The sequence below is a fragment of the Paralichthys olivaceus genome, chromosome 4 (assembly GCF_024713975.1).
Source record: "Paralichthys olivaceus isolate ysfri-2021 chromosome 4, ASM2471397v2, whole genome shotgun sequence".
Taxonomy (NCBI): Eukaryota; Metazoa; Chordata; class Actinopteri; order Pleuronectiformes; family Paralichthyidae; genus Paralichthys; species Paralichthys olivaceus.
In genome coordinates, this window is record NC_091096.1 from 13,762,350 (window position 1) to 13,789,040 (window position 26,691).

General features: G+C 42.8%; 3 protein-coding genes across 5 annotated transcripts; 1 reads left to right on the forward strand and 2 right to left on the reverse strand.

Annotated features, from left to right (window-relative positions):
- The first annotated feature begins 158 nt into the window (after window positions 1-158).
- On the forward strand, window positions 159-9,181 carry vcp (valosin containing protein). Its single transcript, XM_020101009.2, has 17 exons — window positions 159-317; window positions 1,895-2,006; window positions 2,954-3,126; window positions 3,223-3,365; window positions 3,487-3,617; window positions 3,695-3,826; window positions 4,001-4,103; window positions 4,488-4,621; window positions 4,867-5,002; window positions 5,756-5,868; window positions 6,097-6,261; window positions 6,367-6,489; window positions 6,587-6,799; window positions 6,927-7,235; window positions 7,510-7,665; window positions 7,755-7,909; window positions 8,588-9,181. The coding sequence occupies exons 1-17, from the start codon at window positions 301-303 to the stop codon at window positions 8,691-8,693; spliced, it is 2,421 nt and encodes an 806-aa protein (XP_019956568.1). The 5' UTR covers window positions 159-300; the 3' UTR covers window positions 8,694-9,181.
- Window positions 9,179-13,302, reverse strand: akr1a1a (aldo-keto reductase family 1, member A1a (aldehyde reductase)). 2 transcript variants are annotated; one of them, XM_069523861.1, is made up of 9 exons: window positions 13,218-13,302; window positions 11,942-12,039; window positions 11,739-11,858; window positions 10,961-11,112; window positions 10,627-10,822; window positions 10,472-10,521; window positions 10,214-10,363; window positions 9,952-10,111; window positions 9,179-9,759 (listed from the first exon to the last, which is right to left on the reverse strand). In XM_069523861.1, exons 1-9 carry the CDS (start codon window positions 13,288-13,290, stop codon window positions 9,694-9,696), a joined length of 1,065 nt encoding a protein of 354 aa, XP_069379962.1. In that variant the 5' UTR covers window positions 13,291-13,302; the 3' UTR covers window positions 9,179-9,693. The 2 variants fall into 2 exon arrangements, with proteins under 2 accessions (XP_069379962.1, XP_069379961.1); XM_069523860.1 differs by having other exon boundaries at window positions 11,942-12,099.
- Window positions 13,303-14,396: 1,094 nt separating this feature from the next.
- Window positions 14,397-24,411, reverse strand: dnajb5 (DnaJ heat shock protein family (Hsp40) member B5). Of its 2 annotated transcripts, XM_020100811.2 has the most exons (5): window positions 24,131-24,411; window positions 23,599-23,810; window positions 22,300-22,590; window positions 20,991-21,658; window positions 14,397-16,397 (listed from the first exon to the last, which is right to left on the reverse strand). In XM_020100811.2, exons 3-5 carry the CDS (start codon window positions 22,508-22,510, stop codon window positions 16,164-16,166), a joined length of 1,113 nt encoding a protein of 370 aa, XP_019956370.2. In that variant the 5' UTR covers window positions 22,511-22,590; window positions 23,599-23,810; window positions 24,131-24,411; the 3' UTR covers window positions 14,397-16,163. The 2 variants fall into 2 exon arrangements, with proteins under 2 accessions (XP_019956370.2, XP_019956371.2); XM_020100812.2 differs by lacking the exon at window positions 23,599-23,810 and having other exon boundaries at window positions 15,708-16,397; window positions 24,131-24,257.
- Between the last annotated feature and the right edge of the window lie 2,280 nt (window positions 24,412-26,691).

A 26,691-nucleotide genomic window follows, 5' to 3' on the forward strand; every position in this document is an offset into this window, starting at 1 on the left:
CAATGAAAGAAAAGTTGACGAAACTTGTAACACCCCCGCTCGTTTGTAATTGGCTGAAGCCGCTAAATATTCTCGGTGACGACCGACAGCACATTCTTTGGTTGGTTGGTGAAGTTGTCGGACAGCCTCCAGCCAATCAGAGCGCGGGACGCATGCAGTCCACGGTATAACTGTAAAGAAAAGCACGGAAACGGCTGCTCTCTTTCGTGTGAAATCACGGAGAACGTTGTGAATCGAGAACCGGTGAAGCTTCACAAACATTTAGACTTTATTTATTAATAGTATTCCAGGTGGACGACCATGGCCTCGGGAGGGGAGTAAGTACAAATATACACCCGTTTAATGAAAATACGTGTTTGTGAGTTGATATCCTTTAAGTGGCCAGCGTCATACGTGAGTCTATTAAAGGTAGCTCGATTGCTAATACATTACCGAGTTTGCTAGCCGGGGAGCTAATGGGGTCAGCCACTCCAGCCTCCGCACTTCGTCCTTTTATTGAATTAGCTAATACTGCAGTCTCACTGACACCTGGTTTGAATCCCGATGAATTGTTGACATTTGTTTAAACTGTTGTCGCTGGTCGGGTAACGGTGGTTAGTTAGCCAGCTGTGTGACAGCGACTTGACAAAGCGCAGTCATTGCTGTCGTGTTAGAATGCTAACGTTAGCTTAGCAACGCTGTCAAGGCCAAAGCCATCCACCGTCACACCGACAAGTTGGCCTAGCCGTCGGCTAATGGCTCGTGTTGAAGCTGGATGTTACATCGGATGAAATAAATAAAGCACATGCCACAAACAGACGACAGGCTAACGGCTTTACGAAACAAAACGCTAGTCAGTAAGACGGCTCACTCCACAGCGATCTGTCTATGGCCACAGTGCACCAAAGCTAGCAGGCTAACGGGTGGCTGGCTATTCATTTTAAAGGATCGAGAATTTACTTGTGCTCCATCTCGCTGTTAGCTAAACAGTCGTGAATTAAAGACATCTAATTAATATTTAGTCGACGGTCACGTTGGCAGTAAATGTGTGTATTATTACTGTAGAATTGGAGCGTTTGTCATTCTAAAGGGCAGCCTAGCTAGCCAACAAAGTTTTTTTTCTAATTCTTTTGCTGTGTCATCTGGGCTCGCTTGCTCGCAATTATGTTAGCTTACAGGCTACCGTTAGCATGCTATCAACACGAAAGAGAAACTACAAAACGGGGACTTTTCTAGAAAAATCAAGGTTTGTTATTCAGAGGCTTTTAGAATCAAGGCATCATTGATGATTCCTCTATTGTAACGTTCAGGCATTGTTATGGAAAATTACGTAAAGGACGCGTTTTGACTTTAGGGCACACAAATACACGTTTGATTGTTAGTTATTGTTAATAATGTAGGGATACTACAGAAAAATGAATATTACCATAATTAAATAATTACCATATCGGTCATTTATTTAACTCATTCCCAAAATAGGCTTTATAATAATTATGTAAAATAATAAAAAAGTTCAGTACAATACAGAAGAACTACATGTACAAAGCATAACAAAACACAAACAGAACAAACACACAATAAAGTACAAACTGTGCCGGACCTCTGTCTCAGCCTGTTGTGCGATGTGATTTTATTTATTTAACCTAAGTGGGTAAGGACTTCATCATATGACCCCTTGACAGCTGTCCTGGTGTTCAACAAAGGGTTGTTCAGTTTTCCCTAAGGTGTACGTAAGAAATTAAACTTGGTTCATTATGGGTATATTTAGTGAGGTTATCAAACCTTGCATCAATTTAGTGTTGAACATGTTAGGAGTGAAGCTTTATCTTTATTCCATTCATTTAATTTTCCCCCTCCAATTGCAGAGCTGGGTGTATGAAATGTCTAAGTTTTTCTCATTGTCTCATCATTGTAGATCCAAAAATGATGATCTAGCCACTGCAATTCTGAAACAGAAGAACAGACCCAACAGACTGATTGTTGATGAATCCATCAATGAAGACAACAGCGTGGTCTCTCTCTCTCAGGTAAACAGAAGGGTTTTGTCCATGGCTGGATGGATCAGCAATGTTTGGACACCTGGGCTGTGCGATATGACCAAAATCAAAGTTCATATCATCTGTAAATAGGGGCAATATCTTCACAAGTAAAATAACCTCTTTCAATGACTTAGTTTTAGGTTTATATTGAGCTCTCAACTTGACACGATTCTTGTGTAGGTGGTACAAGAAGTTAGTGGTGTTTGAAGCTGTTATGGGAAATAAAATGTGGCATAATTGTAAGTATCGCTTTCTGATCAGTTTTCATACTCAAACTGCATCCACATGATAGAGGTGGCCCCTATTTTTGGTATTGGCTCCTTGTTTTGTCATGGTTTGCAGGGTCCTCCACCAGATTACATTTAACGCATTCTAGATTGCGTTTGTTTGTGTTGCCCTCATGCAAAATTCCCAGCCTTCATCTGGTGTTTGGAAGAACACGAAACTAAAATTACGATCAATGTTGCCATGATGGGTGATAGCTCACATTGTATATTGTAATGCCCTATTTTTTAAATTCATGATTAAGGTACACAACTGCAGATATCTGCACTAATATCTGCTAACATCAACCGGTGGAAGGCATTAATTAGTGCAGTAGAACATACAAGGGATATTCTTCCTCTTTTAAAATGGCACAGAGGTAATGATGTCTGATCTACTGAGCGGGCCACATGGCTTTTATCGTACTGCTATACAAGCCCATAGACAGTCAGGTTTACCTTTAGCCTAAGACACTAAGTTGTGCAACTGAAGTTATGTTCCTATCATCTACTGGGAGTCGTTACCACCTGCTAACATCTACTGTTTGTTGGTAACTTAAATTGTGCATAAGACCTTCAAATGTACCAGGGCTATTCCATCTTGTCCTGTATTATAAAATCTTAAATGCTTTAATGGCGAGGTTGTAATTGCTTTCTTTAATGTGTCTTAAGACCAAGATGGATGAGCTGCAGCTCTTCCGTGGAGACACAGTCCTGATGAAGGGAAAGAAGAGGAGGGAGACTGTGTGCATCGTGCTCTCTGATGACACCTGTTCTGATGAAAAGGTTCGGATGAACAGAGTGGTCCGCAACAATCTGAGGGTCCGTCTGGGTGATGTCATCAGGTGGGGAAAAGCACACACTTGTCTTGAGTTCTCTCCAAGGTCCTTTAAAACTGAAGTGATGCTAAGTCTCTCTCTTTTTTTCCCTCCCTCCCTCAGCATTCAGCCATGTCCCGATGTGAAGTACGGAAAGAGGATCCACGTCCTCCCAATCGATGACACAGTAGAAGGAATTACTGGCAACCTGTTTGAGGTTTACCTGAAGCCATACTTTTTGGAGGCTTACAGGCCAATCCGCAAAGGTGAGTACAAATTTCTGTTTTCAGGAGAAAGATCTTTATTTCCCTTGATGATTAAATCTGTATGTCACCCTGTGGCTCTCTTTGCGGAAAAATGAACAGTGTTGTCTTTTACCTTGTGAAGGTGATATTTTTCTGGTCAGAGGTGGCATGCGTGCTGTGGAGTTCAAGGTGGTGGAGACTGATCCCTCCCCATACTGCATCGTTGCCCCTGATACAGTCATCCATTGTGAGGGAGAACCAATCAGGAGAGAGGTGGGTAGCAGGAACAGTGCACCAGGCAACATTGACCAAAAAGAAACGGAAATTTAAACATGTGTTGAATTATGCAGGATGAGGAAGAGTCCCTGAATGAGGTGGGCTATGATGACATTGGAGGCGTGAGGAAGCAGTTAGCTCAGATCAAAGAGATGGTGGAGCTGCCTCTTAGACACCCTGCACTGTTCAAGGCCATTGGAGTCAAGGTACGGCACCTGTCTTTGGCAATAAATGAAGGGTTTGGCCTTCTCTTTGGAATTTTACAAGCTACTGTAAATTTAAAATAAAAAATAGCACGTTTTGTCTTATACAAAATGTGTGTAATTATACATTAAGCCCTGATTTTAAAAAATAAAATAATTGTGTTCTCCCCGTTTCAGCCACCACGTGGAATCCTGCTGTACGGACCCCCTGGAACTGGAAAGACATTGATTGCCAGAGCTGTGGCCAATGAAACTGGAGCTTTCTTCTTCTTGATCAATGGTGAGAATTTCCCTGTATATTTATCTTCTGTAAGATAAGAAGTCCTTTCTTGGTCCCAAAAAGTTACAGCAGCAAGAGTCAAAAATACATCAGCAAGTAATAAGTAACATGCAATACTCAAGTGCTGTTAGTCATTTTTCTGATTGTTTTCATGAAGCTGCATGGATTGCAGCTCACTTTTAAGTTCTATTGTCAAATAGAGATATATTTTGTTGCCTGGGGTAAAGTTTACCAGTTTTTGCCATGTGTGTATTGTATGCATTCTAAACCCTGCCTGCCTATTACTAGTTTAAAGATAGTATAGTGGTTTATCTTGTGATAGTTGATTCTAGTATATTCCATGAGGTTTCCCATAAAATCATAATGTTTTAATCGCCATTCTAGGCCCTGAGATCATGAGCAAGCTGGCAGGAGAGAGCGAGAGTAACCTGAGAAAGGCCTTCGAGGAAGCAGAGAAGAATGCCCCTGCCATCATCTTCATCGATGAGCTTGATGCAATTGCTCCCAAAAGAGAGAAGGTGAGTGGGAAGAGAGGAAAACGAAATGGATAGCTGAATAAAAGTGTCCATGTCTATTTTAATGTAATACTGTATATGAAAATTGTCTTATCTCAGATTTATTTTCATGGTTTGTCATTTTGAAAGGCAAACTTGACTTTTTGTTTCATTTCCATCCTCATCCCCAGACAAAGTACTGAAATTTAGCCATGTCACTAATGCTTGGATCGAGTTTCAGATGTGAATGTATGTTGTGCTATTTGTAGACTCATGGAGAGGTGGAGAGGCGCATTGTTTCTCAGCTGCTTACTCTAATGGACGGCCTGAAACAGAGAGCTCATGTTATCGTCATGGCTGCCACCAACAGACCCAACAGCATTGACCCAGCTCTGAGGAGATTTGGTAAGTTATTTGTTTTAAGCATCTACTCTGTGACTTTAGTATCAGACATCAAGAGGAAAATCAACCACTGATCAGTGACTGTTTGTTTTCGCATCGTTCCTGCAGGTTATGTTCAATAAAGAATATTCAGCAATAGTCTTTGTTAGACTTTCAGATGTAAAATGTGTATTTGTCTTTGCATTCCATAGCTGCACAGTGTACCCATAGCCCTCAGCAGACCTATATTTAAGACTTAACCAATGTTATGTTAAATTGTTGATTATCACTACTTTATAATAGTTTGTTTTTTTCTAGTGGTTTATTTCCTCAGCAGGAAAGTGTGTTTGTCACTAACAAAGTAAACTGTGATTTTAAACCAACCACTGGTCTTGTGCCACCTACGAAGAAATGTCACTGGTCTGCTTGCGTGTTTCACTAAATCATGTTGTCATGTCGCTGCTTAAAACCACTGGCTGCTGTTTATTTTGTGGACTCTGCAGTTCACCAGTGGGTCACTTTCTCACAATGCAGCTACACAGCTTTAAAGGCTTATGATTGGATGTGTCTGACAGCTTTGACAAAGGATCAGCAATGGATTTTGTTTAAGTATTAAATTGGTAGATACTTAGCTGGTAACTTTTGAAAGCTGTAACCACCAGTCTTCTGTTGCCAGACTATTACATATGAGACAACACATTCCTGCAGGTGGTTCTTTAAAGTTTGTGTTATATTGCTGTACTAAGTATGTGTTTGAACCCCCCCCTCTGTGTCCAGGTCGTTTCGATAGGGAGGTGGACATTGGCATTCCTGACGCCACTGGCAGATTGGAGATTCTTCAGATTCACACCAAGAACATGAAGCTGGCTGATGACGTTGACTTAGAACAGGTCTGTACACACATCTTTTCCGGCAGTCACATGACTCTTCACCACACACTGCTCCTTTGAATCAGAGGCGGGGTCATGTTATTGTTTGTCTATCACTTCCAAATAAAAACTACAGTGGAAATTGCATGTAATTCTATTTTATAGAATCTAAAATTCTGCACGAGTCAGTGTTATACGCATTAAATATGGACGTTGTCAAGAGATATTGAGTTTCCTTTTTTCATACAGGTCGCCAATGAGACTCATGGACATGTGGGTGCAGATCTGGCTGCCCTCTGCTCTGAGGCTGCCCTGCAGGCCATCAGGAAGAAGATGGACCTGATTGACCTTGAGGATGAGACCATTGATGCTGAGGTCATGAACTCGCTTGCTGTCACCATGGATGACTTCAAGGTAAGACTTGTAATACAGTATTTGCTATGGGGTGATAGTTGGATGGTGCAACAGTGTGTAAAGATATTCTGGGTTAATACTGACTCGCTTAACTCTGTTCTGCAGTGGGCCCTGAGCCAGAGCAACCCATCAGCACTGAGGGAGACAGTTGTTGAGGTCCCCAACATCACCTGGGAGGATATCGGAGGTCTGGAGGATGTCAAGAGGGAGCTGCAGGAGTTGGTGCAGGTATGAAGTGAGATCATGTCTAAAACTTGTGAACCACAAAATGTCAGATTAAGATTGTGTCACTTACTGTTTTTTACCCCCTTCTTCGCTAATCCAGTACCCAGTGGAGCACCCAGACAAGTTCCTCAAGTTTGGCATGACCCCATCCAAGGGTGTGCTGTTCTATGGTCCCCCTGGTTGTGGTAAGACTCTTCTGGCCAAAGCCATCGCCAATGAGTGCCAGGCAAATTTCATCTCCATCAAAGGGCCTGAGCTGCTCACCATGTGGTTTGGAGAGTCTGAGGCCAATGTCAGAGAGATCTTTGACAAGGTGAGAATTTAAGAGTTTAGACTGTTACACAATCTGTAATATTTATAGCCAATTTGACTATTTGCCCTATATTGTTTGACTATTTGCTCTATATTGACTATATTGTGTGTCTGTGTTATGTCTCCAGGCTCGTCAAGCAGCCCCATGTGTTCTGTTCTTCGATGAGCTGGACTCCATAGCCAAGGCTCGTGGTGGCAATGTGGGAGATGGTGGCGGAGCAGCTGATCGTGTCATCAACCAGATCCTGACCGAGATGGATGGAATGTCCAGCAAGAAGAACGTCTTCATCATTGGAGCCACCAACAGACCAGACATCATTGACCCCGCCATCCTGAGACCTGGCCGTCTGGATCAGCTCATCTACATCCCACTGCCTGACGAAAAGAGCAGGATGAGCATCCTGAAGGCCAACCTCCGCAAGAGTCCCATCAGCAAGGTGAAGCATTAGTTATGATGCAGTGTCTTTGCTACCATGATATGTAATGAAATGTTTACTTTAGTCAGCTGTCAAATACTCCCCATATTTGTTGGATTCTAAGATCAAGTTGATTCTGAACTCATCCTTGAGACATTCAGCAAAAAAAAAAGAAATCCATAACTGTCTCATGTAGACAAAGTCACAGTGGTTATTTTCTGATAAATAAGAACAGAATAAAAAAAAAAAAAACAAACAGTCCAAACTTGTACCTTACATTTCTTTTGTTTGATAGGATGTGGATTTGGACTTCCTTGCCAAGATGACCAACGGCTTCTCTGGAGCTGACCTTACAGAGATCTGCCAGAGGGCGTGTAAGCTCGCCATTAGAGAGAGCATCGAGAACGAGATCCGCCGAGAGAGGGAGAGGCAGACCAACCCGTCAGCTATGGTTCGAACATTTTCCCTTGTTGATGAGGATCTGCACACTACTGCTCCACTTCTGGTCTTTTTCATGATCGTGACACTTTCTTTTCATAGGAGGTGGAAGAGGACGACCCTGTGCCAGAGATCAGGAAGGACCACTTTGAGGAGGCTATGCGATTTGCCCGTCGCTCCGTCAGTGACAATGACATCCGCAAATATGAGATGTTTGCTCAGACACTGCAGCAGAGCCGTGGCTTTGGCAGCTTCAGGTACTTTTTCAGATATTTTGTTAAAGTGTCAGTAATTGTTTCTAAGCTTAAGTAAAATCAGACTGTGTAAATATGGCATGTTTACACCTGATGTGATTTGATTAATGCTCATACTGCAGCAGAGTGAAATAAGAAGGGTACATGATCTTTAAAGAGATTTTGGAACATAATCTGCTGTGGAGCCAGTTGACTTGTCCAAAATTATATAGATAAATATTTTAATATCAGTCACTGTTATTAAATATCAGATTATTTCTCAAGTTTAAAGATCAGTCTTTTCTTGTAGGGGAAGGTTGTGGTTTTAAACTCTTCTTTATTTCAGAAATTGACAAACATTTTACAAATCTGAGGTTAATAAATAAATTGTTATACCTCCTCACTGCATTTGAACAATTTTAAAGCATTATATCAATATTCCCTGCGTATTGAATTTTTGTAATATTGGTTTTGATGAAAATCATGTTGTGATAATTATTGATTTTCTCTTGTTGCCCAGCCCTAATCTGCTGTATGAAAATGTTTTTCAATGGATTTATTATGTCAGTTTTGGTGTTGACCACAGAAAACTGATTACTCCAAACATCTAAGAAGGAAATCAGTCTGAAATGATGGGAGCTGTTGTATCTCAGGATAATCTCCATGTTTAAAATAGATTAATGACACTCCTCTGTCTTTCAGGTTTCCCTCCAGTACTGCAGGCGGCAGCGGTCCAACCCATGGCACAGGAGGAACTGGCAGTGGTCCAGTGTTCAATGAAGACGTCGACGATGACCTTTATGGATAAATGTACACTGCCCAACAGTACCGGGATCACACCTGTACAAATTCTCACCAGATTCCACATTTTTAGGACTTTGTGCTTCTTTCATGTGTTCCTTTTTTTTTTTTGTATGATTTCCCTCAGAGAAAGCATGTAACCGCTTGGTTTGCCCTGGCTTTGATGTGGGTGGGGGTTAGGGGATGTTGAAAATGGAAGGTGAGTGAGTGACTGCAGTTATTTTTTTGTTTTTTTTCTTTACTTTTTTTGTTCTGTGGGGTGGGAGGAGGGGTTTCTGGGGGTGTGGGGGGGTTTATTGAGTGGCCTCATTCTCAGTATATCACAACCAACATGAATGGCTTTAGTGACGGGATTCTATGCTCGACCATAAAACAAAAGAAAAACATATTGCTAATGACTTCCTCTTTTTTTAAATAAACAGTAGCATTTAATGTATTACAAATTTGTCAAGGTTATGTTGTTGAAAATAAAATCTCACGAAATGGAGGGCGTTATCAATGTCTGCTTTTGAATTTCTTTATTGACACATAGTTAACATACATTCCTTGTCTTTGATTTGATCGACAGTTGGGATAGAGATTCCATTTATAGAAAGTGAAGTTGTTGGGTTGGAATCACACGGTTCATCAGGGTGTTGTGATGTTTGTGGTATGACTTAGGCTATAGGATCAGACCAGGTTGATTGCATTAATATGTGACCTGACAATGTAAAGACCTTTAAAAGATGTTAAGTCGTTTAGTTAGAAGTGTAATGTGGTCCTCTAATGGCTATTGAGGAGTCTAGTCTCAGTGAAACATGCAGGCACCATTATCATGCGTAGAGGTAGTTCTGTTACTGACCACACAGTGGCGCTCAGGCCAAGTAAGAATCTCTTTATTGTTCATTGCAATTTAAAGTAAAGAATTGGCTGAAAAAAACAATGTTACCAAAAATTGAAGTCAAGGGAAATTATATTTAAAATTAATTGCAAAAATTGGATTCGTATTGTACTCAGTGGGGGTGCGCTCAGTAAGAATCATGGAAGGGGAAATGAGGATGTTCTGCATCTCTCCACACTCTCTTACCATCCCGCTGTGGAAGAAAAATACAATTAGTTCATTAATTATACAACAGCAGAGATTCACTGAAGTCTAAACCAGTCTGATCTATCAGCATGCTCCCTGATCAGTGACTCCAGCAACAAACCTATTTGCCTGAGATGTCTGTTAAGGATGAATATGCAGTTGTGAAATGTTGTGAGGTGTCACAAGATCAGTGACTCACCTCGACTGACGGGACGATGAAACGCTCGTTTCGATTGAAGGATTCAATCAGCTTCATGTCGTCATCTGTCAGGAAAAAGTCAAACACCTGCAAGTTCTGCTGGATCCTGGAGGGCGTCACACTTTTGGGGATACACACCACACCTCTCTGAACATGCCACCTGCAGATGTCACATTATGGGATGGGGGGGGGGGGGTAAAGTAACATGAATCCAGAGTTACAACAGAACGGTGTCAGGCTTTTAGTTTGTGGTCTGCCTCACCTGAGAATGACCTGGGCAGGTGTTTTATGGTATCTCTGGGCGATGGCTGCCAGTCGAGGATCCTCCAGCAGACTTGGTTCATCGGGGGAGGCCCAGGGTCTGTCCCCGCTGCCCAGGGGACTGTAGGCTGTCACACACACTGACACAGACCTGAGGCAGAGGTACGAGCACTGTTACTGACACAATGGGGGCATCATTTTTGTTTGCTAGGTCAGAGAAAAGAAAATACCAGTTTGATTAAACTGGTTTTACACTCACCGACAGTGTGACAGGAGATCAGCTTGAGACAAATAAGGATGACACTCCACCTGTGGCACAATGATACACACAATTTTCACTATTACACGTTTTCTGTTGTCAACAAAGCCCAAACAAATGTGTTTATTGTGGCCTGTGGGAGATTCACATCGTACCTGGTTCATCACAGGTTTGTGTCTGGCCACGCTGATGATGTCATCAGTCTGCCTGGCATTGAAGTTGGACAGTCCTATTGCCCTGACCAAACCTTTATCCACCAGACTCTCCATGGCCGCCCACGTGTCTCTGTAGTGCGTGTCAGAGTAACAGATACTTCCATCGTCCCGTCGAGGCATCAGCTCTTTCCCCGGCCTGAAGCATAAAAGCACAGAGGGCTGCTTCAGGGACTGAGATGGGGAACGTGTGTGTATAATTTCACCTTCACACTGATCCTGGGCCACACAGTGATAACCAGAGGGAGACAAAATCCCATTATGTGGATCTGCTCACTGAAATGCCATGGGCCAGTGCATGAGGTACAGGTCCAGGTAGGAGAGACCCAGGTGGGCTAGACTGGTCCTGCATGCTTCCTCCACCTCCTCTGGGTCGTGCTTGGTGTTCCACAATTTGGACGTCACAAACACTTCCTCACGAAGAAGAACCTGGGGTGGAACATATAACACAAATATACAAGTGGGTATAGTCTGATTGAGTAAATGCTTGCTCATTTCTCAGGTGTTTAAAGTATAAATCTAGAAATGTGTCTCCAAACTATTTCCTGCATCTCTAGAGACTCTAGAAACCTTGATCCTGACTGTAGCTTCACTCCAGTTCTAACCTTAACTGTCATGTTAATCCTAAGTCTCAGAGGACATAGTCACCTGTCAGTAACTGATTATCAACATTAAACATCTAAATGAAGTTCCAAATAATCTCATTGCTTTCCTGCAGCTTTAAGCCACAAGAGAAAGAAAGAGAAAGATAGAAATAAATAATAATTAAAAAATTAACAGTATTTTAGGACAAAATACCAGCTGAATTAAAAGCAAGATTGAAAAGGGAGTACTTTAAATTAGATTTGATATAATTGATGGTGGGATAAACTTAACATAGAACAGCAGGTGGATATCAGTTTTAAAAAATGCTGAGTGACAGGTTCACACTTCTACAGATGCACAACAACTCGTCAAGCTATAAGTGATTTAGGCTCTGAAACAACTGAGATTCTGGATCCTCCGGTTGATGCGGCTGATTCCAAGGTAAAATCGTTATAATTAGAGCTCCTCACCTTCCCAGGGCCGACCCTCAGAGCCAGAGCCTCTCCGACCTCCTGTTCATTGCTGTACGCAGCAGCACAGTCAATGTGTCTGTACCCGCAGTCTAAAGCAGCCAGCACAGCCTGCTTCACCTGAGAACCACTGGGGTCAGTCACTTATGTTCTGATTTAACAGTGTGAAGGAACAGAGCCTGTGAAAGAGTGTGTAGTTCTACCTGTCCCGGAGCACTCTTCCATGTGCCGAGTCCGACCATGGGCATCTTCTGCCCTGTTGGAAGAGTCACAAAGTGGCTCATGTTGCAGCTGTAAGGACCTGACGGAGGACAGGCAGAGGCAGAGGAGTGATGAGAGGTGTTCGCATGTAGGACGTGTCCTATGGAAACAGACCCAGTGGTTGTCCAGTCATCATGACTAAGTCCTGATACTCTGTTACTGATTATCACTCACATCTGAATTCATTAACTCCTCCACTGCAGCAGGGGTCAAGTGTACATGCAAAATACTCTACATGTGCAAAACCCTTTAACAGAGACACTTGACTGGAGCTCGAAGTTGGGGACGAGGACCCTAGTTGTTGTTTAGGCTTTATTAGCCTGTTATTACGTGACATTTGTGTATTTGTAACCATAATTAACTCTGTAACATTATTTATTCATGTGATGTCATGCACTTTGCTTTTATTTGCACTGATACACAAAACAAATATCACCAAATGTGCATGGAAACATATATTCAGAGGAAGAGAGACAGTCCCTTTTATTTGAAACATTATCATCAATGTAAAAATACAATTTCAGATCAGCTAGATCCAAAGAAGGCAGAGTGTTGATAAAGGTGCTTCGTATTTTCTGTCTGAAAACAAAATCTTTTTGACATTAACGAGTGCATTATTCAAATGCCTTAAAGAAAGTGAATCTTTCGATTTCTAATTGGTTAGGTGATTTTCACTGCAGCATTAATTTAAATTTAACCTGAGACTCAGGTAACAGGGACCCCCACCCTGACTCTATTTGGACTTGTCTTTGGTGACTTGGATTCTGACTCGTGGTTTAGTGACTCAGTTACGACACTGCATCCAAGAGAAAATGAATATTCCATGACCTGTTCTTTGATCATTATATGTTTCCTTCTCTCTCTCTGAGTTGAAAAGAGTGTTTCAGTGGAAGTATAAACTCTCTGCGAACTATCGTCTTATAGCCAGAAATAGCTGATGCAGCTTTAAGGCATTAGTCACACTGTGGTGTTACTGCAGCACATCTCAGAGAGCTCTCTTCCCACAGTTCACTAATTGTCTGCCATACACACACACGCAGTTGTTTCACATGATATCGGCCTCTTAACACACATCACCTGCTCTGACTGTCTCATGACCCAGCGGCAGAACAGATTGTGTAATTAACTAATGCACTAACACAGTTAGAGTAAATGGAACACAGATTAGACCTCCAGAGAACAGGAGTCTTTATTTTCAACCGAGTCTATAGCTCCTACCTTGGATCGTTCTGGTGGAGGGACCAGTGGTCGTCCTGGATTTCAACAGGCTCAGGTCAAAGTCTGCCATCATTTGTTTATCTGTAACAAACTGATGGAAAAAGTCCAAACTCCACTGTACTTACCAAAATAACAGTTAAACATATATTGCCAATAGGAAAAGAAAGGAAAGAACCCATTTCATTTTAGTGCAGATCTACAATTTTGTTTTCTCCTTCTTTCACGTTGTGAGGTGGCATTTTTCAACATTTCTGTTTCTTTCTCAGAGAATAACTTATGGATCTTGAGGAAAAAAGTCAGACATGTTGACTGAGTGTGTGCAATTTGGTGCAGATCCAAGTAAAACTCTGTATCTATGAATTCAAATGTGGTTTCATCTGGGAAATGTTGGGCATTGGTTGAGGAATGTTCTCTACTGTGTGTCATTTATTTAGATTATTGCTGCTGATGCATCAATGCTGTGGCTCAGTTGTTTAATCTAATGGTTCCGAACCTCGGAGCGGGGCCCCTCTAAACAATCACTAAATAAGATTTGACTAATGGAAAAGACGGAAAGAAGAACAAACTAATTTTATTCATGGGCAGGAACATTTTTATGATTTGACCATTTGAGGCTTCACACAGTATAATTATGAAATGAAAATGAAATGTAATATGTATGTGATAAAATGTAATGTGATAAAATTGCATTACACGTCTAGAGAGAAACTGTTGGTGAAATTTCTCAGAGTTTTATGTTTCTAATGTAAAATGTTAATATAAAAAGCAAATGGAAACTGCAGCTGTAATGTATTGGAGTAAATAAAGACGTGTATGTTGAAGTGTATAGAAGTATAGTACTCAAGTAAATTCACTGTAGGGGAGTTGGGGGAAATGATAATATCGGCTCGTGGGCTGTCAACTTAAGTTACATAGCATTAAGCCAGTAAATCAAAAATATGATGGTAAATGACATAATAAAACATTGACTGGTGATTTGGAGGATACAGTAAATCTTGTTTTCCAGAAGATGGAAAAGTTAAATCCAGTAGAGTGTAGAGGATCAGAAACCTGGATACTGTTGTGATCATGTAAATGTTAAACCACAAGCAGGGTCCAAACCATTCAAGTACAGATTTGCAGATTCCCATCACGCCACAGTCACACTGACCAGTCCTGAGGGACAAATGACACAAACTGTTAACTTCACACATTTGGTTTATTTGTTTCTATTTTTGAAAAGATCATAAATATCTTCAAATGCACAGAAGCAGTGACAGCAAGTCTTTCAGCAGCAGCAGCAGCAGCACATGTGCCTCCTGGTCGCAGCTGCTGTCCGACGTCCTCTGAGGCTCTGAGAAGACGCAGGACGCTCACACACTCAGACAAGTCATTCAAGTCTCTCCCATCGTCTCATAGTTTCATCACTTACGACATAGAAAGTGCATTTTTCAACATGTTGCAGTCTAACATGATCTCACATGTGATATACAGTATATGACCTTCAAGGGCTTATCTGTCTAAATCATCCTAACAAACACATTTTATCATTGTTGTAAAGAACAGTAGGAAGAGCTTAAGAGAGCTTTCAGAGCCCCCTGCAGCTGAGACAGAGAAATGCTGCAATATTACAAAACCTGTTTCCTAAACAGGGCTATTCTACTAAAAACAAAACCAGACGTAACGTTCGGTGCAGAGATGTTACAGAGGACAGAAGCAGTCATCAAATCACAAAATGAAGACTCCATGAAACCAAAAAGTAGAAACCATGATGGTCTATTTTTGGCACAGCTCACAGTAGCACCAGGACACAGCCTTCAGATGGCACAGGAGAAAACTGTATATACACAACAAAGCTGGGTTTCCTGGAGGAATATAAACTCATTACTTCAGATTTATTCATGTTCACGTTCCTCTGAGAAATCCAGCCTGTATTTGTACGGCACTTTACAGGGATGTATTGGCTAAATTCATCAGTCTTTTATCAGATCTCTCCTTCAAACACGTCCTCGCTTACATATGGTAACATGTGCTGATTGATTTTCATGTTTTCTTCAAAATCACCAGCTCCCAGTGGCCGCGTCTTACACAGCAATAGGGCATCGTCTGTTGTGCACTTAACATGGCTGGTTGAAATACACTGTCGTTCTGCAGTGTGGCCTGTGTGCATGTGTGTGTGGTATGACACAGGGCTAAGGCACCTAAATGTTCCTCAGATATGGAGCCAGGCCATAGAAGGGGAAGCACCCATATTATGTGCAGACTGTATTATCCAAGCTTATACTGCTGTTACAGAATGTGATTGTCACTCCCAGATTTTCTCAATGCAGCTGAGACATGCTAGTGTTATTTGGAGTAATGAACACAACTGACTTCCAGCACGATGCTTCATTAGAAAGCATGAGAAAAGCGAGTGGCAGCGGGAGAGTTATGTTTAAACTGGGGATGGCATTGAACACGCTGAATGCTGCTGGTACACTCAAGGTAAAAATAAATAATTCAATTTGAAACCTCCTTTGGAAAAAAAAGAAAATCCTGAAAAAATGTGTCTCTTAAAAAATATCTCACACTTCATCCTATCACAAAAGGATCAGAGAGTTGGTCGGCTTATAAAACCACTGATTGATGTGTAAAAAACTGTGAAAAGAAGTTTCGGTAAAAGCCTGGATTGTGCTGAGCCCGTCCCTCAGCACTGCTCCACCGCTGTTTGTGTGTGTGCTTGGGCCAAAAGACAAAACAAATAACTACACCCTGATACTGCCATCCGTGTTGGCATCCTTCCTTCATCCTCCCACTGTGAAGTCCCTACAAACCACAGCGTCTCTTTAATGCTGTGTGCGTCAACACAAGACATGTGAAGGTGGACTTAAAATAAGGGTCCAAATTTAAGGGACGACAGGATGAAGGGTTGTTTTTCTGGGTTTAGGCTGGAGTGTGTGGTGGTGGAGAGGTCTGAGGTGAGTCCTCCTATGACTGGGGGAGGTGTTGTCTGATGATCTCTCTGGACTGGGGGGGGATCCTGTCAGGAAAACGGACTGAAAACTCCACAATGAGGTCACCACGATGTAACGGGTTCTTGGGCAAAGGCAAGCCTTCCCCTCTGAGTCGCTTCACCGTACCCGGCTTGATGATGTCGTGACAGGGAAGGGAGATGATGCGGTTTTCCAGCGTGGGGATGCTCACCGTGCAACCACACAATGCCTGGAGAGGAGAGGAAGAGGGGATTAAGAGGGTTAATATCTTTAGTAGGAATGAAACGCCAAATCCATAAATATCCCAGTGACTTAATATTTCCATGAACTAAAAACTGGTTTCTTATCCCTCAGTACGTCATCCTCATGTTCTCAGTGTGTGTTCATCATGTGTGTACGTCAGTGGGTATGTCTTCCTTACAAATAGTTTAACAACAGTTCCGTGGGGTCTACATAACCGGAATATTAGGAAAACGTGACTTGGCTGTGGAGAGGTTTTCCGGTTTGTGTGTCTGTGTGTGTAGGTGGGGGTTGTGTGTGTGTGTGTGTGTGTGTAGGTGGAGGCTGTGTGTTTGTAAGTGTTGGAGGGGGCTAGAAATTGCACACGGTACTAATTTTAGCAACCATCTCATATAATAGCTCGTGGCTAATGAAGTGAGGCAGGAATCGGCTGAGCTCGTAAATAGTTGGAGGGCTTGTCAGATGGGCTGTCAGGTTGACGAAAGAGAACACACACACACACACACATACACACACACACACACACACAGTAGGGTAAGTGCTAAACTAAACACTGAGACCTGTGGTTATCACGACTTCGCAGGCTTTTCCATCCAGGGAGCATCACTCACCAGATTTGCGCTGAACAGAGCTAACTGTTTAAATCCACAAATCTGTGAATGGAAATCCAGATGAATAGCAAACCTTCCTTATATAATGCATTTCTAAGCAACTGTTACAAAATGGTTTACCACACACAGAATAGAGTCAGTGAATAAATAACATGAAGGTGTGGAGAGAGATGGAGAGCCATCGTGGAAGACCTACAATTCACCAGGAGAGAAAGACTTTAGGTCGTTAGTTAGTAATAGTAGTTTTAGTAGTTTTAGTAGTTTATGAGTCTGTCTGATTACTTTTACTACTTTTACTAAGAGAGGATTACTCCCCTCTTACTCTACAAAAGTGACCCCAAAAAGTACTTTAAATGATTGTGATATATACTGTAGCTACTTGTTAACATGCTAAATTAGAAGTGAAAACAAGGTTTAGCTGAAGCTGATTTTTTTTAAAGGTATTAGGTCACACACCAAAGGACATCCACATAAGGTAAACATAACGGACTGTTTAAATCTTGACCTATGATGGTGCTAGATGAAAAACCTGTTGTTGATAGAATTCGTTCTTTTAGCAGTATGAGTATCGATACGTTAGTGTATTTGTTGCTACCACAAAACTGATTGCATTGCTTAAGATTTGAAAACATCTTAAGTTTAAATATAGAGCTGAAGCTCACCTGACAAACAATATTTCTTCATGGGTGGAGAAATTGCATAATGTCACGGATATGAAAAGTTGGAACTCAAAAGGCTGGTGGTCGGCTGGTTAAAATTAGAATATTCTATATTTAGGAAGGAATTCTTGCTGGAAACATGCTAAGCTAAATGTTTCACAGGTTTTAGTGGAGCTTGAAATATCCCTCTTGGAATTTTCCGAAACGATGGTAAGTTCTACCGTCATTCATTCAAGTCAACCGGCAGCTCGTGATGTAAATAGTCATTTTGACTGCATTGACACGTACTTAACCTCTAAGACCCCAGTCTATGTCATAACATGGACAAGGTTGTAGACAGTTGGGGGATTTTCTCGTCTCGTCTGGTGGGTTTTTTAACAAACAGGGACGGACATGTGGACGGTTGAAGTCCAGTCGAGCAGAGCAGCTGCTTCAGAGTTTTCCAGCCATGACATCATCCTCCGTTTACCCACTATACGTACAGCGCGGGGTGATTTAGCCTGTGACTGTGATGGAGGCCGGTGGCTCATCCTCTCGTTATGAACACTTCCATTCACTAACTCGAGTCTTACACACACACAGACGGGTTGCTATGATGCTCGACACACACTGCCAGCTGATCGTCGGGCCAACTGATTGCATAAGCCACAGCTCAGACAAACACACACATACACTGTGATTTTACTTTGGAAGAATGCTGTCCGTCCATTTGTCCGTTCATCCCTCCATCCAGCCAACCATTCATTCATCCATCCAGGAAAATAGTTCAGGTTTTTGTTTGTGTGATTACGCAAGAAATTACAATTACATAACCGATTCATAAGCACTATAAGTGTCTTCACTATACTGTGTAGTATATACATGTCTTGAATGTAGGTGGCAGTATTTATTTTAATTGACAGAATTCAAATACATTAGCTGCTAAAAATGCACATGCTGCCTTTTACTTGGATGGAATCAACACGACCACTGCACATAAACAGTATATTTCTAAATGATAAATGAGGTGGAGCTTAGTCTTTAGAGCCCAGCAGCTACAAGTAGCACCTACATGTGCTTGGACATGGATTTTGCTGCTGAGAGCAGCTGTGACAGCAGCTAGAAAAGCACTTGCCATGGTTGATACCAGCGCACTGCAGAGTCCTCATTAATGCCAGAATGAGCCACCATATATATCCAGGTATAGGCCAAGAAATCAATGTGTCTCACTAAGTTATCTAACTGTGTCTGGCTGCTGTCATGGTGAAGATGGAAGTTGCCTCTAGCAGTGCTTCCCCAGGAGTTTACAGAGTGGTCAAACAAGGTCGGCTGGAGCTAAATGAGGCAGTTCATCGTGGCACGCTTCAGGCAGAAAACAAACCTGAGCAACAAAACAGCAGACGAGTCACACAGCAGGTGAAATATGATCAAATTCCTATATATGTGTTGAGGAATTGTTGGACCATCCTCACACATTATATCTGTACATTAGGAGAATATGGCCTGTCTAGTTCCACACGTTTTCCCTTTTCTCCCAGCAATACCCAAGGTCAGGTTATAGATAAAGCAGTACATTGTAGTGTCTACGTTGAAGGACTTTCTTACCCAATTCAGAAGCCCCAGACAGAGAGGAGCAAACTATTTTGCGTATTACACCAATGGCTACACACAAGTACACAATGTGTACACGATGTGAACACCTACATGTAACATCGAGAGTGACAGAAATTCTATCCTTTCATGGATGTGCTGTTTGAATGGGTGACACAGGCTGAAGGAGATATATGGGGAGGCTGTGGGAGCTACTTCAGAACTGCTCATGTTACTCTATTAGCATTTATATATTGTTCCATCTTCTGGTCTCCTTAATGCATCGAGTCTACATTAAACTCTTCTGCATAAGATCATCAGCTGCTGCCTGAGCTCCCCGTTTACCAGCTTCCAGTAAACCTCCACAACAATATGTAGAGATGTTATTAACTGGAGTCTTCAGAATGGAAATAATCATCTTGCTGTCATATTATCTACAGGAGGACTGATCATACTACATGTGGCGGGTCGTCCTGTGTGCAGCATGTAGCCGGTGCTGTGCTTCACTGCAGCATTTCGCATCTCATCTTGAGGGAGACAGAGCGGAGCGGAGCAGTGGAATATGAGCTCGTATTTGCTTTGGATACTGAATCATCTGACCTACTTCACTAATATTCCCCGGATACCCAGCCCCACCTCCCCAATCCACATCTTCACTTCTCCTCCATCCTGTCTTTGGCTGCATCAGACTTAAGTCTCTTATCTGGCTGCTGCTCAGACCGCAGGGTTTTATCTGTGGGAGTTCTACAGTGCAAACTTAATCATTGTGCAGGATTGATCAAGCACCACCTCCTCCTTAACGTGACTCAACAAACACGCTCTCATTAACTGGGCTGTCTGCATACGTGCTGTGCAGAGGCACCCACTACTTCCCAGTCGGGGCTGCTTTTATAGAGAAAAAAACTTCATTTGCGAACAAACAACTCCCCTGACACCTCCAACTCTTTGAGAACACCTGCCATTAAGCCGACCATGTGAAGAGCAGAGCAGTGAGTGGCAGCCCTGTTAGAGGCATTAAAAGCCTGTGTAATTCACAGACGAAGCAGAGCTGTGCTGGACCCGTTGCCCTCGTAGGAGCGGCTAATTAAATGTCCTGCCAGTCACATTAATAGCAGCCTGGATTGTCACCACCATCACACTAAAATCCATCTTTAACCTAGGGTGTTTGCAAATTTGCTTGAAGATGCAAGGGTGTGAATGCTCGCATGCATGGCTATGTCTGTGTGTGGTGTTGTAGTGTGTGTCGCCTGCCAGTGGGTTAATGTATATTTAATTTAAACAGCAGTGCAGAACAAGTGAGGACGACGGCCGCTCTGAGCAGGTCACATGAGGACACCACATTCCCGCTGCCTCCCTCGCACCGCAATGACAGAGACTCTGCTCTCACTGATCTTACCCTCCAGCAGCACACACAAACACACAAACACACACGTGCGCACACGCACACACACACACTACTCAATATCTTTAATATGACAACGCACCCTGCGGACATAATCCTACACTTAATTTACAGTCAAATCCCCTCGCCTCGTGGCTGGTATAAATTTCTGGATATTCATTCAAAACTTTGCAGCTCCGTAAGTGCATTCAATTTCTGCCTTGATTGCTCCACTGGGATTCAAACTCTCAACCTCAGCAGCATTACCTGCGCGTCAACATGCAGAATCATAAAGAGAGAGGACAGAAGATAGATGTAAAAGAGAGGAGAGAGAGAGGATAGGTGAAAAAGTGCAGACACACCTCTTTTAAACTGATCTTGCAGTTATAAATGATATTGGAACCATCTCTCTTGAAGTGGACGTGACCTTTGTCTCTGAGCACAAAGGCTATGTCGGCAGGAATGTTCTCGGGGGTCTCGTCCCCCTCTTTTGGGAAGGTGATCTTGGTCCCTTCCTTCCAGCCCTTCTTGATGACGATGTTAAGGATTTTGTCCTCTGTCCTCATGCTCCGGCCGTCCGGGTTCAACCTGCGGCGGGTGATCTTCATGCGCTTGGTGCAGCCGTGGAAGATCTCTTCCAGCGAGACCTTCAGCTCGTGGACCACTGGAGGGTCCTGGTGCTTTCTGCTGTTGCCCAGGGACTCTGACGGTGCCCCCCTCCTCCTGCGGCCCTCCCCAGGGAATCCGTTGTTCATCCCTCCTGGAAAGCCAAACTGTCTTCCAAAGTGAGTGAAGGGGTCATCCTCATCCATGTCCATGTCCTGCTCCATGTCGTTGCTGTGGTCGTTGTGGTTGTGGTAGGAGAAGCCGTTGGAGCGACTGTGGCTGCGGTTGGAGCCAAAAAACATGTCAAAGGGATTGGAGCCGCCGAAGAAGGAGGCAAAGGTGGCGTGGGGGTCTCCGTGGAAGGTGTAGTGGTGTGTTGAGTTGCCGGGGGCACCTGAGGAGCTAGTGCCTCCTGTCTTCAAACCTGAGAGTGAAAAGAGAGAGAAGAGTGTGAGAACCTGTGTGCACATGCACAAAAACACACATAGGCTGAAATAACACACATTACTGGTAACAGCAGAGAGAAGAGTGTAGCCCACATGGGCAGGAAGAAATCCCACAGCATCATCATGAACTTCTAACAGCGCTGATAGTGAAGGACTTTATAAATACACAAACTACACTAACACACACACAGCTTTGTGTTCAACAGAAACACTTTCAAAAAACACACAAATACAAACTACAGTCGTCACTGCTATTCCTCTTTCAACCACATGATGATCTTAATCCACACACACACACACACACACTACACTAGCAGTTGAGGTAGGTGATAAGGTATGACAGTTTGTAAGTGACATTAAAATAACAATAGACAATCATGCACGAACTAGAGATCCTGGAGGAGACACAGCGTTATTACTTTATTGGCTGAAGTAATAACACCTCAGTCCTCCACTGTGATATTAGATGCTGAGTCTGTTCCTGAGCTATTTCAATAACAACTTAATCCATCATAACGCCTGCTTAACAAGGCTTCACTAACAGAGTGCTCTGCCTGTACTCTCTCACTGACACAGACAGACATGATCAAACCCAGACACTGATTCCCCCCTCACTCACCTTCTTCTCCCAGTTGATCATAGACGACTCTCTTCTTGGGGTCACTGAGTACCTCGTAGGCCTCCGCGATCTCCTTGAACTTCTCCTCGGCGTTGGCGTCCTTGTTCTTGTCGGGATGGAAGCGCAGTGCCATGCGTCGGTAGGCCTTCTTGATCTCCTCCTCGTTGGAGCCCTTGGGGATGCCCAGGGTCTTGTAGTAGTCCTTCCCCATAGCTGCGCACAAACATACACTCTTGGGACTGGGACTCGGGGATCCCCCCGCAGTTACTTAGCCACGGCCGTGGTCAGTCACTGGAGAAATAGAGGAGATGCGTTAAGAGTTAGGGTCTTATAATTACTCCTCTGAGGCGGATGCTGCTCAAAGCCAGAAACTATATTAGTCCTGGCAAAGGTGCAGCGTACACTCGAGTGCACTCCTGCAGGGGCTTTTACTGTGAATCCAGTGATAGTTGGAAACAGGAACATATAGTGCTGGTTTTACTAACTGTTGCTATGGGGATGTGGTTGCTGAGCTGGTGTAGAGTCAGGTAGAGTGCAGAGGAATCCCCTTCATCTGCTTTAACAAAGGGCATCTCCCTATCAGCTCAGATAGGTGGAGACAAAAATACGTGGGAGAATTGAGCTGTTTTCAGTTGCACACTTATGTTTGTGATTTTGTGCCACAGCCTATAAATAAATTGAGAATGATTAATTGGAGATGATAGTGATGGATCTGCCCACTGCTGTGATGTATGATTAGAGACACAGCCTCTCAGACTCTTCTTTACCTTCCTCTTTCTCACTGATCACTGTTTTATATCGGACTGTATGTACAGTTGATCTATATGCAGACGACAGATGAATGTATTTGGTTGTGTTTTTTATACCGAAGACAGTGTGATGTCTGAGACACATTTCCCACAATTAAGTCTTACCTTTTATTTTATTTTCATCGACACATTGCAAAGTCTTCTTACGTCTATATTTTTGACAACACATTATTATTCTGTTACTACATCTTTATATAGGCTGCAATAAACAAACCAATACACAGCTTAGCTACTACAGAAGCCTATAGAGCCCAAACTATAAACACACGATTCAAACCACAGACTGTATATAACGAGTTAGTGATTTAATTTAATTTCCAACAAGCACTGTGTCACAGCGCCTGATGAACATGAACAATTAGACATCAGTCCATTCACTGAGAACCAATCACTGGTGGCAGAGACCCACGTTCATCACGCTGCGGAGCAAATGCGAAATAAAGAGCAGATTCTGAGAAATAAAGGTGAAATTAAGTAAAGACACTCCTACCAGAATGTTGAGCAGACACATGGAGAATATCACAGCAACATGGTCCGGCTTCTTTCCCCTTCTTTCTCTCTTTCTCTCCCTCTTTCCTCTCCACTTCTCTGCCTGCCGCCCCGGCACCGCTGGCTCCTTATAGCGTGACGTCAGCACGCAGGGACGATCACAGCCGCCGAAATAACCGGTGACTCGATACTGAGCGTCTGACGTACGACTCACTGGAAATAACGAAAGAGATAAAAAACTATCCTCAGACACCTGGTGGTCAGCCTGCATCCCTGTCCCTGAGCGAGCAATAATACATAAACGAATAGATAAATAGATCAATTATTAAATAAATACATAAATAAAGAGGAAACCTCAAAAAAGTTTTAAAAGTGAATCGTCTTCTGATTCAGCCATAATAAATGATCAATATGTAAAAGTCTCTCTCAGTGATGAGACGGTACCATCATCTGTCCTGTGATCTTCTCTGCACTGTAAATCCTCTGCACCACTCAAACTGATTCTGGTTAAAAATGCATTTTTAAAATCTTACCGAGTCTGCCACTGCTTTGGTTTCTGTCCGATCCTGGTCCTGTCAGTGACAAAAAATCCTTTGCAGTCTGGGCAGCAAACCAAGCCCTCTCTCTCTCCCTGTCTGTATCTCTCTCCCTCTCTGTGTCTGTCTCTCTCTCTCTCTCTGTCTGTCCCTCTGTCCTTCTCTGTGTCTGTCTCTCTGTCCCTCTCTCTCACTCTCTCTCTTATTCTCCCTCTCCTTGTCTGTCTGGTCTCTCTCTTTGTCTGTGTCTCTCTTTCTCTTTAACTCTCTCTCTCTGTGTCTCTACCGCCCCCCTCTCTCTTTGTTTAGGGTCCGTTCACAAACACACTCATCTCCCACACTGAGATACATTTGGGCTCCAGGTCTGACAGGAGAAACTGACCAGTGGCGTTGTTTTAACTCACTGCTGGTGAGAGGCTTGAGAGAGGTGTGGGGGACCACTGTGAAGACAAACACAGTCATATTTGGAGAGAGAGAGAGAGAGAGTAGGGAAAGGAGAGAGAGGTGGGGAAGGAGAGAGAGGCTGTCAAGCTAACAATACCTGATAAAAAACTGTGTGCATATACACTGTAAATGTGTGTGTGTGTGTGTGATCGTGTAGTCGTGCCTGGGTTGAGTATAAACACTGTTGAGTCATGTGTGGACTCCACACACACAAACACACACACACAATCACACACAGAGTTCTGATCTTTTGTCTTAGTAAAGAATAAAGATTTATTCACACCAGCTTTTTCATCACCAGATCTATAAAACCAGCTTCAACCATTTCTTACTCACTCCCTGCCAAAAATAACCCATCCAGCCCTCAACACTGATCTAATGTCTTGACCTTAATACCAGAATTCACCCCAACTAAAATTCCAGTGGTAACCCCAAAGGTCAAACATAAACTAAATTCCAACATGAACTTTTGTCCTCACTTTAGTTTGAAACAATTCCCCAAACACAACCAAAGTTACAAAAAAGAAAAATAGAAAATGACACAGTAGAGCACATACCACATTCCACTAAGGTTCAGCAGGCCCCTTAAAGTCAATCAAGCCCCACCAGATTTCACAAACTCTTAGACATCAGTCCCGATGAAGTTTGATTTCATCAAAAGTGAAAAGATTTTTTTGCTTTTTGCGTAATCCTTGTAGTAAATAAACTAAAGTCACTCAGAGAGCGCCTAAGGCCCTATATGAAACAGCAAGATATATAAATTATTCTCTGTGAAATCAAGGACAAATGTTGTAAAACACTCGTTCTCGCTATGTTATAAACAGTGAATAAAAAAGATCTGATTCGCCCCCTGATCCAGATCCACACCAAGAATGGTTTCTTCCATTACCCACACTGCACCTTTCCACCAAGTTTTAGTGAAAGTCTGTCTAGTAGTTTTTGCGCAATCCTGTTAATAAATGAATCAATAAACCAACAGACCAGTAGTGGTGAAAACATAACCTCCATAATAAAGGTAATAAAAGAGCTACCCTAGTATTAATGTGAATGAGGTTATTAAACACAAATACATTTAGGAATATGTTAACACAGTAACACCCTTTAAGGCAATGAAGCAGGATCCACCTTAAGGCTCCTGCCATGTCTGCAGATAGTGTCCTTGAATAGAAAAATAAAACATTTCAAACTAAAATATTGGCTGACATGCGAGGCTGGAGCTTTTAGAACCAACTGAAATGATGAGAGTGGAATAATTGCTCACTTTGACAAAATATTCATTCTTAAGTCCTGTCGATCCCTAATTTGACTTTAATACACTTTGAAACCACGTATAGTTTCAAACTAACCCCAGTCTCTTGGCCCTGGAATCATCAGTTACACAATCCAGAGATAAGCCAACATGAACTTAAAAATCTGTCCTTCACTGTGGGGGAGAGTTGGCTCCTCTTGCAACAGACTGAGAAGACACTGGGTACATCCTGAAGGCCAAAAATTCCTCCCCGACGTCACCACTGTTCTCCGTCCAAAGCGGCTCAACGAGCAGCCGGCCCAGCTCTCCAGAAACATCTCACATATTAAAGCACAGAATGAGCTCTGAGTCACTATTGATGACTTTTACAGTTAAGTGCATAGGAAGGTACACTCAACCAGGAGAAGCTTTTCAGCTCTGTTGGGTTCATGCAAGAGAGAGAGAGAGAGAGACTGATTTAAACTTGAGTCATCATTCCCCACCGGACAGGCGAGGAGGTGAGAGAAAAAGTGGGTGTCTCAATGGAGGAGTCTGTCTGACACACGCAAATGTACACTCACTCTCACGCACGTGCATGTACTTTGCTTGAAACAATGCAAGTGTGCCGAGGAGTCGCTGTTTAGCAGATCTGTGGTGGAGACCTGGAGAGAGACATTCCTATATGCCCAGCTGAGTGTGTGTGTATTTGTGTGTTGGCAGCAGGGAGGGACTTGGGGCCAGTGCAGCTGTCCCAGAAAAGCAACTGGTCAGCGGTGGAGCATTATCCATGCCGGGCGCTCTGTTTGGTGTCTGATGGTGAAACATGGGGAAATTGACTACAATGCACCAATGGAAACAAGCGGTTCAGAAGAGATGTGAAATCTGC